We start from the raw sequence: 18,172 nt of genomic DNA, 5'->3' as shown, positions 1-18,172 counted from the left end.
CCCAGTGGGCCTGTGGTGCACTTGGCACCTGATAAACATTGGCTTCTGTTGCTGCTGTTTTAAACGCTTGCCAAGTGGGGCTAGAATGTGGGTGCCTTCAGCGCTGCACCCAGCACTTCTGACTTTTTCTTGTTTCTCAGTGAGAACCTGTGTGTTTAGTGGAACACTCCTTTCTCTGAGCTGAAGATGGTTGCCCAAGATTAAGTGCCCCTTATGGCTCCCCCGTATGGCTCCACTGCCCACCGCTCACCCATCCCCTGGCCACCGTGGCCTCTGGGCTGCTTGCTGGAACCCACCAGCACGTGCCGGTGCGTGGTGCACTCCCCACGTGGACCCACCCCCACCCCCAACAGCCTCCCTCACTTCTGCAGGCCTCTGCTCTGGTTGTCCCCTGACCAGTGAGGCTCTTCTTGGCCACCCTGGCAAACACAATCCTTCAGGTCCCTCTCCCCTCTTATTCTACTTTATTTTGTAGCCCTCATCGCCCCCGATATCATGAGTTTTTCTGCTGATTGTCCATCTCCCCCACTGGACAGTGAGCACCAGGAAGGCCAGGAGTTGTCCACAGCTGAATTTTCCAGCATCTAGAAAGGTGTTGGGCACACAGTAGGTGTTCAGTAAATATTTGTTGAGTAAATGGACGGAACATTTTGAATAGGTGTTACTCCCAGCTGTGAACAGAATACTTGGTCCTTTAAACCGTGAGTGTTTCGACAATACCCAGGAGCCAGGAGAGGGCCTTCCTGCTTCAGCAGGGACTTCAGGTCATACCCTGAGCACAGTGACCCCTGGGCAGCCAGGAAGGAGCCAGGGCCCCAGGCGAGGATGGCCCAGTTCCTGGCTCCCAGAACGTGTATGGCCCTACCCCTCCAAGGGTCCTTCTCCCCACCTGCCCGCCACCCCTCACTCTGGGTCCTGTCCTGTTCGCGTAGGGAGAGTCGTGTTGCCCTTTGTGCAGAGAGAACCTTTTGAACGTGTGTCTCGCCCTCCGGGTGTGAGAACACAGTGTGAGTGTGTGTGTGAGTGAGCGTGCTTGTGTATGAGGAGCAGGGCGGCCTGTGGGAGAGAAGCAGAGTGCGTGCGTGCGTGTGTGGGGAGAGGGCACCAGAGCACATGTGGTCCCCGTTCCCTGAGGCTCTGGGCGTGCTGCGTGGGGACCCCTGAGCTGGGCGGAGCTGGCGTTCTGGCCCGGCTTGAGTCCTCCTGATTCAGCCGCAGAGGGTGCACACTCGTGCTGCACAGAAGCTGTAAATTCCAGGAAACTCCCTGCCAGCCCGGCTGGTTGGGGGAGGGAGTGAGGATAATCCACGCTGGTTCCCTAGCACTTGGAGAGCAGATGTGTCTGCCTCGGACAGCAGCAGAAGAAAGTTCAAACCAAAGTGTGTTTGCTCGCTGTAAAAGAGACCTCTGTGAGGGGCCCCTGGAGGGAGGCCTTTGGGGGGTGGTGTTCTGCCAGAGGTCCTTACTGGGGGCCCACAGAGGCCATTGTATCTTGCTGGCGGAGGGGAAGGGGCAAAGCTGGAGGGAGCTCCAGGGTGTGGGAGCCGCTGGGTCATCTTTCTTGCGTTTTACAGCCAGCTCCCAAACACAGTTGCTTGCTGCCCCTGAAAGAGGCTGGGCCAGGAGGAGGTGGGGTCCCTTCCCACTGGAGGGCTGGGTTGAAGGGGCCCCGCCCCGGGGGTTCCCGGATGACTGGCCAAGGGCTCACTGAAGCCAGCCAGGGGAGAGGAGGCAGGCGTGGTCCTCTCCAGCAGGCCCTCCGGCTGTTTGGAAGGCCCTGGCGGCCCCCCAGGCCCTTGAGCCGAACCCCCTTTGCGGTCTGCTCCAAACCCCCGCCTGCCCCACCCCCTTCCTTCTCTATACTTCTGGGGCTGGCCTTGTCAGCTCTGGAAGCCGCCCAAGAGCATATCTTTGAAGCACAGCAAAGGTTAGGAAGGAGGAAGACAGAAATGTCCTCTGGGCTGGGGGAGTGGGAGAAAGGAATTCCATGCATGCTCCACGGGAGTCGGGAAGCAGGCGTGGTGGGCGCGATCAGCCTGGCCTCGGTGGTGCCCGGCGTGTCCTGCTGCCCACTTCTGCTCGCCTGGCCCTGCGTGGAGTGAGCCCTCGTCCCCGGGCTGTGGGCAGGGAGTGGGGAGCAGTGGCCCTTGTTTACAGCAGTTGCTTCAGCCTTGGCTCACAGGGGTAAGAGCCAGGCCCTGCAATCCGCCCCTACAGGATGCGAAACCTCGTAATTGTCTTCAATTACAGACAGCGCCGGCCCTCAGCCCCGGCTTCCGACAGGAACCAGAGCCCGAGCCACTTCCATGGGAGGGTAGGGGGAGCAACCCAGCCCCCACTGCAAGGTTTGGGGGCGCCCTATGGCCTTTGGGGGCGCCTCCAAACGCCCACGGGCCCTGGGGTTCACCCAGAATGCTGCCGAGGGGCTGCAGAGAGCCCGTCCCTGTTGAACGCCCACCTTCTTTGTCCCTGATCAGGATGAAACTTCTGTGAGCAGTGAAGATTTTGATATGAACGACTCCACATGGATGTCAGCTGACCCACACCTGGCCTCCAGCCTGAGTCCCAGCCAGGAGGAGAGGATGCGGAGCCCGCAGAACCTCCACAGCCAAGAGGACGGTGAGTGTCCCTTTGTGGCTGGTGGGGGAGGGGCTGTGTCCCCGCCTGCAGGGTCCTAGGAATCCCTGGGGGGGGGGTAGGGGGGGCAGGGGTAGAATCTGGGCTGGAGCCTCTGGGGGCGGCTGGGCCCAGGCTGACAGCTGCCCCTGGTGTTCTCAGCATCTCCACAGGCCCCACTGCCCCAGCCCCTAGTTCCGGGGAGAACAGTTGTTCCTCCCAAAGGTGAAGGGCTCAGAGCTCTTCGGGGATTGGCAGCCTGATGGTGTCCTGCCTGTTCGCTCTGATGCTCACGGGCTGGTGGGATATGGGTTTCGAAGTCATCACAGTTCAGGTCTGGGAAGGTTAACAGCGTGCCTGACCCGGAGCAGTCCAGCTGCCCAGTAACGAAAACAAGAGCTGGGCTTCTGTGGCCTGGATGTGAGGCTACAGGACCAGGGTCCCTGCCTTTCCCCTGGTGAGCGAGCAGGCAGTGCGCTTGTCCACGCGTGTGCCCAGCCCCTTGGGTTGAGAGGTGGTCTGGTGGGGAGCTGCCCAGACTCTGCCCTGACCCTGGCCCCCGTCACCCGCCAGGGCCTGCCAGCCAGCCTTCTCTTGCCTCCTTTGGAACACAGGCTCCTTTCTTGGGGTGGGAGCGCTGGGGTCAGAGTCAAACCCCAGAGGTCCACTCTGGCGCTCCCACGCTGAGCCCCGGGGCTGGTCTCTGGGACTCCGGTGCCTGCCTCAGGTAGATGCAGTTGTGGGCGTGGGGTGGCACCTGTAGTCACAGCGTCCTCTGCTCTCCCAGAGGAGGTGCTTGGGGGTGGGGGATGAGCTGGAAAGAACTGGGGTGTAGAGCTGCAATTAGGAGGGGTCGAAGGTTGGGGCCTGGAATGCGGGCGGGAGGTGCCGGGTTAAAAAGGGGTGTAATGTTAACTCTGTGAAACGGGTTAGCCTTAAAGAGTAAATAAGGGGTAGGAGCCTTGCAGTTTGGGTCAAAGTTCGTCTCCATGGCGGAGCCCGCGTGCCTGCCTCTCCACAGCCCTCCCAGGCCTGAATCCGGCTTTGTCTGGGAGGAGACCCAGCCCAGAGGAGGCCGCTGGGGTGGCTGCGCCTGGGGCTGGGGAGCCCAGGGTGTGGTTCTGTGAGGAGTGGGGTTCGAGGCTGCTGGGAAAGAAAAGGCTTTTGTCCCTTGACGCCGCATGAGGTCAGCACGACCCCCTCGTGCTGCGAGCCTCCCAGACCCATACCGCCTTCCAGCTCCAGCGTTCCCGCGGGTGGGGAGCGGGGCGGGGGCAGCGCATGCTGTCGGGGGGCTCTGGGGCCCGGACGTGTCCAGCAGCTGACCTCCGGCCTCATCTGAGCTGATTGAGGGCCACAGCCAAAGGCCACACCAAGGGCCACACCAGCAAAGCTCAGCCCAAGGCTGTCGGTTACACCTTCCCAGGAAGGATCCAGAGCATTTATTTTTAAAAACCCCAGAGTAGTAGGACTGAATGGGGGCCATAGTGCCCCAACTCATTCTCAAAAAACTCGTGTTATTGTTGCTTACAACCACCCTTTGGTGGGGGGCGGGGTGGGGGGGTGTCTCAGCTCTGTCAGAGACACTTTCCAGGGAGATGTGGTGATGTGGGGGGCCTCCAGGATCAGGTAGCAGAAGGGAGTGTTTCTGTGGGGTTTACAGGGCTTCCTCAGCCACGGAGGCTAATGGGGTCAGTGTGTCCCGCAGCCGGTCCCGCAGGAGCCAGGTGGGGGCGCCAACCCGGGTGTGTGTCGTCACACGTGTCCCCCACCCCTCCGGCCGCCCAGGTCCCTCCTGACTGGGTGCTGGGGCCGGGGCAGGCTGGCCCGCTGACAGGACGAGGGTGTTTATGAGGGCGGGCAGCCAGAGCTGGAGACAGGGAGGATGGTGTTGACCACGATACCATCGATTTAATTATTTCATCAGAGGCTGTGTCTGGAGGCTGTGGGTTGATGTGCTGGCCAGAGGCCGACCCAGACCCAGTGCAGGGGGTCGCAGGCTTTGAGAGACCGGCTGGCTTGGTCTCTGCTGCCCTTCTGGTCCTAGATCTGGTGGTGACTCCCGTGTCTGTCCAGACCAGTGGGCTCCCAAAGCTGGGCGCAGACCCGGCCTGGAGTCCTTGGCCAGCCCTCCAGCCCTCCCTCTGAAGGTGCCTGCAGTGTAGACATGAGCTGAGATCCCGCTCCCATCAGTGAATCGGTGGCAGACCGTTGGGGGCTTCAGGGTGTTCTCATGTCCCCTGTCGTTAAAGAAGGGCTGGGCAGGGACAGGCCAAGCAGGGGCTCTGTGTGCACCCAGGCACAGCCCTCCGTGGTCTCCACTCCCTGCTCATGTGCCTTCATCCAGAAGCTTCCCCAACGCCTCCGACCCCCAGCATGGCTTGGTGCTCGGTCTCTGGCCCTCGGTCCTCCACCTGGGGTCCTCGGTCTGAGGCCCCCACTGTGAGCTCTGCAAGGGGCAGACCACGTGGATCTTGCTCTCTGCTCTGTCCCCGGTGACTCTGGCTGCATGCCTGGCACGTCATAGGGGCCTGCTGAATGTTTGTTGCCTGAATGAATAAAGGAACAAACATTTATTGAGACCTACCCCCGAGCACACCACCCAGAGGGGATAGAGGTCTGCCCCCGCCAAGTCGGGTTCTTTGTTCCTGAGGATACCCCCCAGTCTGAGCACCTGGGTCTTTTCCTTTAGCCAGAAAGTGTGGGGACTCCCAAGGCCGTGACAGGGAGCATCATCCCACCCCTGCTGGCCAGGGATACAGCCAGAGCGTTTCAAGAAACCAGGCAGTTTGCACAGATTCACACCTGTTGGTGGATGTGTTGGGGCCCTCCTCTTCCTCCAACACCTCCTCCTCCCCCTTTTTCAAATTTTAGCAAAGGCAGATAAGGGCTGGGCCTTGGCAGGGCAGGTCCCATGGCTGAGACCAGGAATGAATCAGGCCAGTTCTCACTCCTGGGAGCTTGTCTGAGATTCAGCAGCTGTGGGAGTGTGCTCGCCACCACACAAACACGGCTGTGCTTTTGTCCCTGAGCCTCTGCCACTGCCTGCGAGGCCTCACTTCACAGGTCTCTTTCACGGGTCCCGTTCCTGGCTTCTTTTTTTTTTTTTGGCGATACGCGGGCCTCTCACTGCTGTGGCCTCTCACGTTGTGGAGCACAGGCTCCGGACGTGCAGGCTCAGCGGCCATGGCTCACGGGCCCAGCCGCTCCGTGGCATGTGGGATCTTCCCGGACTGGGGCACGAACCCGTGTCCCCTGCATCGGCAGACGGACTCTCAACCACTGCGCCACCAGGGAAGCCCCCGTTCCTGGCTTCTTGAAATCACAGCATCGGGTGCTTTGGCCGGGGAACCGCATGGTGCTTCCTCATTGGCGGCTGGAGCTGCTGTGGGTGAGCACAGGGCTCTTGTCCCGTCTCAGGGGAAGGAACTGTTGATCAGTGAGAGAACTTGGGTGATCTGGCCAGAGTCGGGAGGGGTGGTTGCCAAGGCTGCTCCCCTCCTCTGTCCTCTTTGGCAGGCGTCGAGGTCGTGTGTGAGGTTCCCCAGAAGATGGGCACGGGAGCCTGGGAACCAGAGGAGACTGCCCCCCACAAACTCAGAGCACTACCTTCTCTGAGTCGTGATCCAAGGCTGAGTGATCCAGGCTGTTCCCACCACCGCCTGCAGTCCACGTACAGCCAGGTCCCCTCCAGACCCGCCACTAAGCCCCAGCGGAGGCTTTGGGCTTTCTTTTGAGTCCACACAGAGCCCTCGTCTCATCATAGGTGCCTGGAAAAACACCCAGGAGCTGCATTTTGGGGGTGGAGAGGAGGACAGTTGGAAGAAGCCAACTGTTGAGACTCTGTCCAGAGACACGGTGGTCTGGCATTGACTTAGGACCAAACGGCACATCCATCTGTAGTTATGCCCCGTCAGTGGGATTATCTGTTTGATGACCGTCTCTTCCCCAGATACCGACTAAGCACCCTGAGAGCCAGTTCCCTGGTGCCCAGCATAGCACCTGGCACAGAGCAAGTGAGGGGGAGTGTCTGTTAAATGAATAAGTGAAAGAGGGCCCAGGCCGGGCAGGTGAGCCAGCAGGCTGCTGGATGTCAGATGCATGGCCAGGCCAGGGCCCTCTCCTTCCATTTCCCCTTGATGTGCTTCACCAGGCCTCTTGCTCTGCCTCTTCCTGAGCGGAAAATGTGAGGCCTGGCCTCCAGAAGGGATGCGGGGGGTGGGGAGTGGACATTACTCACCTTCCGGGCAGACAGGAAGTCACCGCCAGGGCAGAACCGAGGGTCCTGCTTCTGTCTTCCTGCAGGGTCATTGGGGTTTGCTGGGCGGGAGCTGTGGCGCATCTGGGGGGCCTCTTGTTTGTGCCTCTCGGTGAGAGGCTCCTCCAGCCTTGGACCTCTGGGACCCACTGGACCTCGGCGCTTCCCTCCCTCCGGGGACATGGTGCCGGCGCTTTCTGCCTGCAGACTGGACGTCTGGAGTCTCTCCTCCAGTGGCCATCACCACGTCTTGAGGCTGGACCAAGGCGCTGAGGGTCCTGGCTTAAGCCTCTGGTTCTTTCAGGGCTCTTCACCAGTTTTGTCACATGAATATCAAGCCCTGTGGCCTGGGAGGCTGATAACCCCTCGCCCCTTCAAGGAACCTGCAGGAGAGGGACAGGCACGCAGAACGTGGGATCCCCGCCGGGTTGTAAGCTTTCTGAGGGCAGGAGATGTGTCTTTGAAGAAACGTCTCTTATTTTTTACCTTATTTCACAAGTATTACATTCATTGTAGAAAACAGAAAAAAAACAGGAGCAAAACAAAAAAATGACAAAGTTACCAATGTTACCAGTGCTATTTTTCTTAGTCTTTTCTGTGTATATAATCGAAGTCATTTCCTTTAAAAAAAAAAAAAAAAAAGGTGGGGGGAGGGATCATGTAGTGTTGGACCCACGTTTTTTTCCACATGGTGTCTCGTCTCTCCCCATCGCTGATATGGCATCTTTAAAGGTTGTCTGGTCATCCCAGTGACTGGAGGTCCCATTCCTGAGCCCACTGTTTGCTCAGCTCTGCGCTGGTGGCAGGTTGGCTGTGACCCTGTGAGCTCAGAGCTGTGACTAGGTCTGACCTGCAGAGGGAGAGGTAACTTGCCCAGACTCCAAGTGGCCACAAGGGTGTCTCAGACTCCAGAGCCTACGTTTGGGCCACTCATGGGGAAGGACATCCCAGCCCCCCTTTTCTGTTGTCACAAACAGTGCGGCACGGAGCAGCCTCAGGACCGAGTGTCCTCTTCTGGGCTTTATCCCCAGCCCTCAGCTCAGAGCAGGTGCCCAGCAAACGGCTCTTGAGAAGCTAGTGGCAGAGACGGGAGACCAGTGGAAGCCTCTCGGAGGAGGCTGTGTTGTGATGTCGAAGGCAGGTGTTCAACAGCCTGGGAAGCTTGGGCAGCACATCAGGAGGAGGCTGGGAAGGGAGGAAGATGCTGCATGCCAGGGTTGGGGATTTCCTGGGTCACATGTCTCCAGAAGCTCCTTGTGGCCCCAAGCTTCAGCCAGGAGAGAGGGCCCAGGCCAGGCGAGGGGCTGGCATGCAAGGGATCCAGGAGGAAGGAGAGAGGTGAAGCCACCTCTGTGGGCCCAGGGTCTCTCCCGGACACGGCCCCCTGCCAGCAGCCCCTGGCACCTTGCCGTGGCTCTCCCAAGCAGGTCCTGGCCTGCCCTGCCCTGGTCCTGCAGTGCGGTCTTAAGCAAGTTGTTCACCTCTGATCCCTGGCTGCTGTCTGTAGCGTGGCCTGCGTGACTGCAGCCATTAATCCTGGTGTGTCTCAGGAGCCCTTTGTGAGAAGACCAAGGCTTCCTGCCTCCTGGCTCTTGCTGCCCTTGGGTGTGGCGCTCCACTACCCAGACACGCAAACTGGGCAGCAGCAGGGGCGGTCACCTGGGGAGCAGGTGTGTGACTTGCTTGCCCAGGGCTCGGTATTTACAGCAGTGCCGCCTCCCCTGTCCTCACCCACCTGGGCCTCTCTCCCCGGTCTCCACGGAGGGTGGGTCTGCAGGGGGAGTATGCCCTAACCCCAGCCACGGTGAGCCAGCCCAGGCTAGATTCTGCCTCTGCTGCCTGTCTGCTGTGTGGCCTGGGGCCAGTCCCTCCCCGTCACTGGATGGCGGGGTGAGGACTGGATGGTGTGTGGACAGGGAAGGCTGGGTGAACGGAGATGGGATCGTTTCCTCTCAGGTGGCCAGGCAGCTGCAGGAGGCTCTGCTGAAGAGCCGGAGGCTGGGGTCCGTGGCCAACTGGCACTCACAGGCTGAGGGGGCTGTAGGTGGGTCAGGAGTCCGCCTCACTTTACCCCATCCACCCGACCCTTCACTGCCCCACGCGGTCCAGTCCTGTCTCCTCATCCATCCAGGTCTTCCTTGATCCCTTCTGCCCACTGCGCCCTGTGGGGTTCTGACCACGGCTTTCTTTACAAGCTCGCGGCTTGGGCACCCACAGCTTGCTCTAGCATCTCCTGAGTTCCTGTCCCACTCACTGCCCACACGTGCCAGGGCCTGTTGGGGGACCTTACGTCTCCCAGGATCCTGCTCTCCGATCTGCAAACCCCAGACCCGTCCCAGGCTCCCTCACTGATGGGCAGCCCCATGGGCAGCTGCAGGTTAGCTCTTCTGTCCAAGGAGAAGGCGCCAGGGCAGCAGCTTAGCTCCTGTGTGCTGGCCACTGTGCCGGGCACTGAGGATGCCACGGGAGTGTTCCTGGCCGGGGGTGGAAGCTGCTTGTGCAGGGGAAGAGGCAAGAGGCTGTACTGCGAGTGGGGTTGGGGCCGGGCCAGGCAGGCTCGGAGACAGGCGCCCGCGTTACCCCTGAGCCTCAGCCACTTCTCGTGTTCTGTGCGCATGGTACCCACCCTCCCACGGGCCCACCCCTGCGGTTGGAGCAGCTGTCTCCCCAGCCAGGGCCCCAAGGCTTCACAGCCTGCTGCAGCCTGCTCACTGTGGACCCAGCCCTCGTTGTTGGGCATCCTCCCTGGTCACTGTCACATGGTGGGGGGAACTGTGGCCCCTTCACAGTGGCCTCCCTGGGATGGCTTCCTGCAGTGGGCTTTTTTTTTTTTTTTTTTTTGGCTGTGTTGGGTCTTCGTTTCTGTGCGAGGGCTTTCTCTAGTTGCGGCAAGCGGGGGCCACTCTTCATCGCGGTGCACGGGCCTCTCACTATCGCGGCCTCTCTTGTTGCGGAGCACAGGCTTCAGACGCGCAGGCTCAGGGAATTGTGGCTCACGGGCCTAGTTGCTCCGCGGCATGTGGGATCTTCCCAAACCAGGGCTCGAACCCGTGTCCCCTGCATTGGCAGGCAGATTCTCAACCACTGCGCCACCAGGGCTTTTAAACTGAGCCTCCTCTCCCCGATGCCTGATCTTGGTCCTGACTCCACCTTTCTCAGGTGAGACTGGAAGCTGTGTCTGGGCCTCACTTTCTGGCTACAGGTCACATACTCCCTCCTTCTAGAGCAGTAGCTATTTGCTCCTATTCAAGGCTCCAAACATCCACACCGGATGGAGAGAAGCAGTGGCGACGGCGGCCTCCTGCCCCCGCCCCCCAACCCCAGAACTAGGGCCCAAGCCCTTCCGGGGATTGGCCGTGAGCCACCCTACCAGGCCCGGGTCACAGGAAAGTGTCCATCATCAGCTGGGCTGCAGGCGGCACAGACAATGCTGGGCTGTCCTGGCCTCCTGCCGCTGCGGGGTAAGGGAGGCTGGGAGACAGCACCGAGAGATCCCTTTATCCCCGGAGCAGGCCAGGCCTGCACAGCCCTGGCCTTGTGCAGGCTGCCAGGGTCTTAGGCCCTCACAGGTCCCCAGACGCCTGATGGGGGCATAGGGCAGGACACGCTCCAGGGCCCTAGAGGTAAAGTTCACCTGCTGAGAAAGGGAGAGGGAGATCCCCCCGACACCTGGAAGATTCGCCTAGGCCTGCTGAGCCATCGGGGTGTCAGAGCCCTTCTCCCCCCTGGCCCCCTCCCCAGCCTAGGACACGTGGAAACCCAAATGCCTCTTGCCCCTCTGTGGAGGCAGGCCTGCTCTGCTGGAGAGGAGGCCGGGGGAGGGGTGTGTCGGAGAGGCATCGCCACCCGATCCTGTCCACAGGCGACGTTCCCAGGAACCAGGAAGTGACTGGGGCCACGCTGGCGTGATCACTCTGACCTAAGGGCTAGGATGCACCGAACCCAGACAGGCTTCCTGGCTGGCTGGCAGAAGGCCTGCCAGGCCCTCAGAAGCCACACACAAGCACACAGGCTCTGGGGCTAGGGCCCTGCCCCATGAATCATTCACACATGGTTGCCCGAAGTGGCTCTCTTTGCTCTCAGAACACATGATTTGTTTTGGGGTTGGGGTGGGGGGGTGCAGGGGACATCTCAGCTAGAGATTTGCACACTGAATTAGCATTGAGGGCTCACTGCCTGTGTTTGGCCTTGAGGGTGGGGCCAGGGAGACTGTCGGGCCTGGGAAGACATAGACCCAGGCTGTCCATATTGGGAGTGTTTTCCCCCAGGGCACATTGGGCCAGGATACGTTGGGGAGGGCCGGCAGAAAGTGGGACAGTGGCAGGGGTGGGGGCTGTCCCATAGTACAGACGGGCAAGTCGAGGCCAAGAGAAGAAAGAGCATGAGGGGTGGGTGCTTCGGGGAATCAGGCAGCACTGGGGCTCATCTGTGCTCTTCCATTCACACTGTGTGACAGCCGATGACTTCCCTCTGGGATCCTCTGGTTCCTTCCTGATGTCTGTTCCGGGGGGTGGTTGTGCAAATCAGGCACAATGAGTCTGCCCGGCGCCTGCCACATACTTGGTGTCCACCCCCACCGAAGGTGGCGCCTGCCCCCAGTGCCCCGCCGCCAGCCCTGCTCAGGCCACCTGCCCCAAGACCCCAACTCTCATCTGCAACTTGGACACCTCTCTAGGGGCTGAGACCCCAGGGTCCCTGCACTGAGCGAAATGATTTCAGTTTTAGGGGGAAATCACAAAAATATGGGTCTGCGCTAACATGGGAGCCACAGACCGCTATCGAAAAGGGCTCGTGCAAGTTGAGGTGTACCATGTAAAATACACACTGAGTTTCAAAGACTGTATGAAAAAAGGATGTAAGGTACCTCAGATTTAACACGGAATTAATTATTAGTTGAAATGATAATATTTTGGATACATTGGGTTAAATAAAGTAGTTTATTAAAATTCATTCCGCTTGTTTTTTATTTTTTACATTTTTTAATGTGGCTACTAGAAAGCTGACAATTCCGTAGGTGGCTCGCATTCCGTTTCTGTTGGACAGCGCCGCTCTGAGGGCCTCAGGTGTTGATACCAGCTTCAGGGATGAGTCATAAAAGGGCAGGAAGGTGGATGCTTCGGAATAGAGGTGCTGGGGGTGTTGGGGGCAGGAGTGGAGCCGGGATGGGGAGCAGGGGCTGGGCCAGGCCTTTGGAGCCACAGGGCTGGAGCGGGGTAGCGCTCAGGAGGGGCAGTCAGGCAGGCAGCGGGGTCCGAAGACAGACTGTGGGGCAGATGCCCGGCGTGGCCCCACCGCCCAGGATGGTGGGGTCCCAGTGACACCGCCTCACCCAACTCCTCGGTGTCCCCCGTTTGACCTCAGGGCCCTCTTCCGGGAGGAAGAGCAGGGTAAGCCTGCCAGGAGCCGGATGCTCCTGGGAACTATGCATCATGTCAACACAGCCTGGCCACTGGCCATTGTCAGAGTGGAGGCCAGCCCTGGCGAGGCGCGCACCCCAAATTCAGAGCAGAGTCAGGGCCCCCGGACTGCAGCCCGAAGCCACGTGGCAAGGGGGAGGCGGGGCTGGCTCTTCCACATCCTGGGGGCCGCCGGTCCGCGGTGGGGCTGCGGCTCCAGCGCTCTCCCCTCCCCGCCTCCTCCGGGCCCATGTCCTGGGTGTGTGAATTATTGACGCCCCCTCCTCCCCCCTGCCTGGAAGCCCGCCGAGGAGGGGGCGCTTCCTGCGGCAGCCCAATCGCACCTCTGGCCACAGCGGGCAGCCTGCAGCGGGCACTCTGGGCTGGTGGGGCCGTATGCCCGGCCCATGGTCCCAGGGCCGGCGGACCTTCGCGCTCTTGCCCAGCCCCCGGGAGCCTGCGAGGGTCGCCCCTGGGAGAGGGCGCCACCGGCTGTGGCCCCAGAGCCTGGTGTGGCGATTGGCGGCTCGCACAGAGCCGGGCTTGTGCGGACTGTGGGGCGCTGGCGCCCACATAAGGGCATTGTTTGCCGAGGTAAAAGGGGTTTTTGTCTCCTTCTGGAGACTGGACAGAAGGAGGAACAATTTCCCCCATTCATCACTAATTCCCCCATTTGAATAGCAGCGCATTGCCCCACGTTGCATAGATGGGCACGCAGTCCTCCCCTGCCCATAGGCATTCGGGCACAGGTGGTGGGCTCTGTGTCCTGCCCAGACCGGGGAGCTGCCTTTCGCCGGAGCCAGGGAGGCCTGGCTTTGTGGGAGTGCTCGGGAGGGGTGCATTCCCGCCGCTTCCCCGTGGCCCCGCACTGCACTTGTCCCTGTCACTGCAGTCACAGGCTGGGGGCAGTCCTGTCCTGCTGGCATTGTTCGGGGCTCCGGCTGGCCGGCCGTGGGTGGGGTGCCCAGCCTGGAGGGGCCTCCTGGCACGGCTGCACAGATAAGGACCAGGTGGAGACAAGAGGGTCACTTCCAGCTCCGTGTCCCGTGCCTGGAAGCCTGCACCCCCGGAAGGCCCGACTCCTGCACTCCGTGTACTGGGCCCTTGGTGCCCATGGGGCCAGCTGGGTTCTTTCACAGGGTCATAAAGTGTCAGAGCCCAAGAGGGCGTCAGCGGCAACTCCCTAGACTGCAGATAAGAGGAGCCAGGGAGGCCGGTTGTGCCCAAGGTCGGGAGACAGCGAGGCCCCGCACCTGCTCTCCCGGCCCCGCTCCTCGGACATGGGTTTGCGTGTGTGACTCCCTTAAATCACATTTTTTTGGAGAGGGTTGGGAGGAGGAAAGAACTAGGAATGGATCAGAACCCGGCTTGCCCCAGCCTGGGATGCGGATGTTTCTCCCTCTTCTTTCCCCACCAAGTGACAGGCAGGTCTCTGGGCCAGGGCTGTGCCGGGCGCTGGGGGAGGGTGGGCCCTGCAGCCAGCCCCTCCTGGGGTTGGGGTGGCCCACAGTGAGGAGAGGGCCAGTGGAGGCTCCGTTCCCTCGGGCCCTCCCGGGGGCAGGACCATGGATTACTCAGAGGCCAAACCAGGCACACGTGATGCAACCTGCCTTCAGCCAGCTTTAGCAGTTAAGGAAATCATTGGCTCCTATAACCAGAAAGTCTAGGGCCTTCTTTGGCTTTGGGCATGGATGGATTTAGGGGGGATTTGTCTGTGCCAGTTTGTCAGCCCTGGCTTCCGGGTGAGGGCCTCCCTGCTGAGTGGGCTCAGCAGCCCCTGTGGTGAGGGGAGGGTACTTCTCCCCAGTCATTTCTGCAAAAGCCCCTGGACTGACTTTCATGGTCGAGCTTGGTCACATACCCATCACGATAGCTGTGATGGGCTGTGCTGACTGGCCGGGCCTGGGGCACCCGCTCACCCTGGAAGACTCGGGGTGCCCTCACCAGAGGAAGGGGTGTGGTTTCTGGAGAGGCAGGAACGATCTGGGGCAGCTTACGGGGGCGCTGGGCACAGACCATAGACATAATATGTAAGAAGGTGATAAACACTCTGAAAAAAATGGGTAAAGGGGTCAGCATGTCAGAGTGGGGGCAGGGAGGTCTCACTGAGAAGGTGACCTTTCAGCAAAGCCCTGGAGGGAAGGGAACTCGGAGTGTCCCGAGAAGAGGGAACAAGGCAGAGGCCAGGGCACACAGCTGGATGGGGTGACAGCGGGGGTGGGGGGCTGCCAGCAGGGCCCAGCAGGCCTGGGGAGAGTTTGGCTTCAGCTCGGAGGTTTGAACTCAGTCTGTGGACTGCGGCCAGGTCATCACCACTGCCTCGGGGGCCTCTGGACAGATACAGCCGCTGCCTCGGGGCCTCTGGACAGATGCAGCCGCTTTTCGTGTCCTCAGCAGCCCTCTGCCCTGCTTTGGTCAGGGGGCTTCAGCCCTTGCCCCAGGGCTTTCTCAGCATTGTCCTTGGAGGCTTCTCCCAGAAAGCCTGCCCTGCCTCCCTCCCTCCCTCCCGCCCAGCACCCACCCTAGTGCCACCCTCCCTGGGGTGAGATTCGCAGCGGGTGGTCCAGAACTGGGGCCTCGATGGGCGCTGCAGTCAGAGAGGGCTTCCCAGAGGAGGAAGGGGTTGCAGGGGGAGGTGGGGGGACAGGAGGGGCGAGAAACTCCAAGGCTCCAGAGCCCAGTGTCCTCTAGAACCTTATGTTTGCTTTCTTGCTCCCTAGAGCATGAGCCCCAGGACAGTGACCACCCCCATCTTTTCACCTCAGTGCCCCACACAGGCCTGACACCCAGTAAGTGTTTGAGAAAGGAAGGGACATGGGCAGGAACAGCATCTTCCCGGCCCTGTCCCTCTCCCCGCTCCCCTTACCGTGCCCACCTCAGATGTGGCACCAAGCTGGGCTCCGAGGGGCCCCTGGAAGCCCACAGTCCAGTCTGGAAAAGCCACGCTCGGGAAGCAAGTGCATTATGAAGTGAGAAGGCCTGGGCCGGGGCAGGGAATCGGGTTTTTTTTTAAGCACCTATTCTTTGTGCCAGGTATTGTCTACACCTTATAAATCCTATTTTACTGACATGGCACCCATTTTGAAAGGAGGTGAAGGGGTGTCTTCCAGGATACACAGCCCCTCTGCATTCTGCCTAAAGCCCATGATCTCCCTCGTCGGCAGGAAGTGGACCCCGGGTTGCAGGCAGCCCATGAGCAGGTTAAGGGCGGCATGTTGGGGAGTGGGGGGAGGCACTTGTGACTCACCTATGCCCCAGAGGAGGGCTCTGTGTGTGTCGCTGGGTTTCCCTGACCCCAGATGCAGAGTGGAGGTGGGAGAGGCTTGGCCCGTGGATACATGTGGTGGCAGCAAATGGAGCTTGTAAACTGGAGCCCACTGGCCTACTCAAGGATTTTTGTTTTGTTTTGTTTTGGGGGAATTTTTTGTGGTGAAAAATTTTGTAAAACATAAAATTTGCCATTTAACCATTTTTAAGTGTACAAATGCGGCAGCATTAAGTACATTGGCACTGTTGTGCAACCAGCACACATTATTTCCAAAACAGAGTTTTCATTACTCTAAACAGAAACTCTGTAACCATTAAGCAATAACTCCCTATTCCACCCTCCCCCAGTCCCTGGTGTCCCCTCATATGCTTTCAGTGTCTATGAATGTGACTATTCTAGATATTGCATGTAAGTGTCCTCATTCAATCTCCGTCCTGTTGCTTCTGACTTATTTCACTTAGCGTAATGTTTCCACAGTTCATCCGTGTTATAGCATGTATCAGAGTTTCATTACTTTTTATGGCTGAATAGTATTTCATTGCATAGGTAGACCACGTTTTGTTTGTCCGTTTGTCCAGTAAGGTTTTTCAAAATGTGAACAATGTAAATCAGTCACCAGTATTTAAAAATCTGGATATTTACATAATGGTGCATATTTCCAGTTTCTTCTAAAAACTTGGAATGCATAGCTACACGAGGTCCGGGCTCCTGGCCTCATGGGTCTCATCTGCCCAGCCACTTCCCCTATCAGACTGAGGTGGCATCTGCCTACTCGGAGGGGCCGTACCACCACTGGAGCCAGCGCCTGAGGTGCACAGCCCCGGGGTGAGGGTGTTGGCAGCTCAAGAGTCTGGGCCAGCACCCTGGGCTCCTGAGCTGGAGGGCCCTGGGAACACACACACCCACACCCACACCCCCCCCCCCACACACACACATGCGTGTGTCCTCACAGCACCCAAGCCTCCTTCATGCTCATGCCTGGAGATGCACAGGGCAAGAGGGTCCATCCTCCCTGGAGGGAATCTGGCCGGGAGGCAGGCGGTCGGGGCGCCACCTCTGGGCCCGTTCCTGGTGTGATGCTGCAGGAGGCCGTCGGCCTGACGCCCATGCCGAGCGTAGTGACAGTTGGCTCCCTCTGTGCTTGGTGTGGTGCCCATTGACCCTCCTAGCAACCCCTCCTTCCAGAGGAGGAAGACAAGGCCCTCTGAGGTCAAGCAAGTGACCCTTTGGGGGTGGTGCCAGGATGTGAAGTCACACCTGCAAGGTGAGCTAAGAATGGGCACCGGCCAGAGCTCAGAGGAGCCCAGACAGTTGGCCGGGATGGGTGTCAATCCTTGCCCTCCAGCTCCTTGACCCTGGCAGAGACTTCTGAATCCCGGGTGCTGGGGCTTCTCTGGCAGCGGGCCCAGCCCTGGTGGGGAGGTAGGCAGCTCTCAGGACGGACCCTGAGCCGCTGAAGGAGGCATGAAGTATCGCTCAGAAGGATGGGCACCAGGCTGGGCTCGGGCTCTGAGTACCTCCTTCCTAGGGACAGCGGAGGAAGGAGGCCTGCTCTGAGAAGGTAGCGTTGAGCCAGGTCTTGAAGGTGGACTGACATTTACTGAGCTGGAAGCAACACGGCAGGCAGGCAGCAGAGCCCAAGCAGAGGCCTGGAGATGTGAGGCTTCAGAAGTGGCCCGGGATAGTGGGACCTGGGCTGGGGGAGGCTGCAGAGATCATGGGACCAAGAAAACACCCAGCACTCTTGTGGACTCTTCTTGGGCAGGCTGTGGGGAGCAGGAAGGTTAGGGAACAGGGGAGTGATCATTAGACTGGTGCTGGGAAAGGGTGGGGTGACTGAGGGAAGCTGGGGTGCTGAAGGGGGAGGTCGGCCAAGGAGGCTGGGTGGGGTGGGGGTGGGGTGGATGTGGTTTGGCAAGTTGGAGGCCCATTCACTCTCTGTGTGTTTCAGTAATGTGCATCTGTCCCCCCAGGAGGGCTGGCATCTTGGTTGTAGTCACTACTTTGTTTCTCAGCCTGGGACAGAGTCAGCACGCAGTAGGTGCTCAGTAAATACTATTCATTCCACAGATATCTAGGTTGGTCGCTGGAGACACTGCCAGAAGAAAACCAGACCCATCTGTGATTGAGGAGGTGGGGATGGGCGGTGAGGTTCCAGAGGTAGCCGGGCGGCCAGCCTGGGGACTGTGGGACGTAGCCGAGCAAGGCGGGGGGATCTTTGGGGTGGCTTTGAGTAGAGCCTGGAGCTCTCCTGCAGGAGGATGGAGAGAGCAGTGACTGCCCAGAGGAAGAGGGGGAGAAGGAGGGGCATCCTGGCCCAGGGGACCTGCGGCAGCCGAGGGGGAGGGGTGCCATGGCGCAGAGGCCTTTCCCATCCCCCTCTGCCCTGGGCCCTGGCTGCTTGATGGGCAGCCCGGCCCCGCCCCTGGGCAGCCGGCAGGCCAGTGATTGGTTGGCGAGCTAGAGCCGCTTGGTCACCATGGGGACGCTCCGGAGGTGAGGTGCGCGTGCCCAGTGCCCAGCACCAGGAACTAAATCTTCATAATCTGCCGGCTGGGAGGGTGGGGGTGGGGTCGTGCGCGACCCTGGCCTGGTGGAGGGGGTGGCCTGGGAGGCGGTCAGGGCTCACAGTGG

The 18,172-nt window shown here is 60.1% G+C and overlaps 1 protein-coding gene across 2 annotated transcripts in view; it reads left to right on the top strand.

The window, feature by feature from the left end:
- The window catches only part of NOL4L (nucleolar protein 4 like), a gene marked incomplete at both ends in the record, with an annotated part of 126,254 nt that overhangs the window by 98,260 nt on the left and 9,822 nt on the right, over positions 1-18,172 (top strand). For both annotated transcript variants that reach the window (XM_079720084.1, XM_079720083.1), the window contains one exon: positions 2,478-2,619. In XM_079720084.1, the coding sequence (XP_079576210.1) occupies positions 2,478-2,619 (142 nt within the window). The remainder of the gene's footprint in view (positions 1-2,477; positions 2,620-18,172) is intronic.

This window comes from Hyperoodon ampullatus, assembly GCF_949752795.1.
Source record: "Hyperoodon ampullatus genome assembly, chromosome: 14".
Classification (NCBI taxonomy): domain Eukaryota; kingdom Metazoa; phylum Chordata; class Mammalia; order Artiodactyla; family Ziphiidae; genus Hyperoodon; species Hyperoodon ampullatus.
Note: the sequence above shows the minus strand (reverse complement) of the source record. Positions and strands in the feature narration are given on the sequence as shown.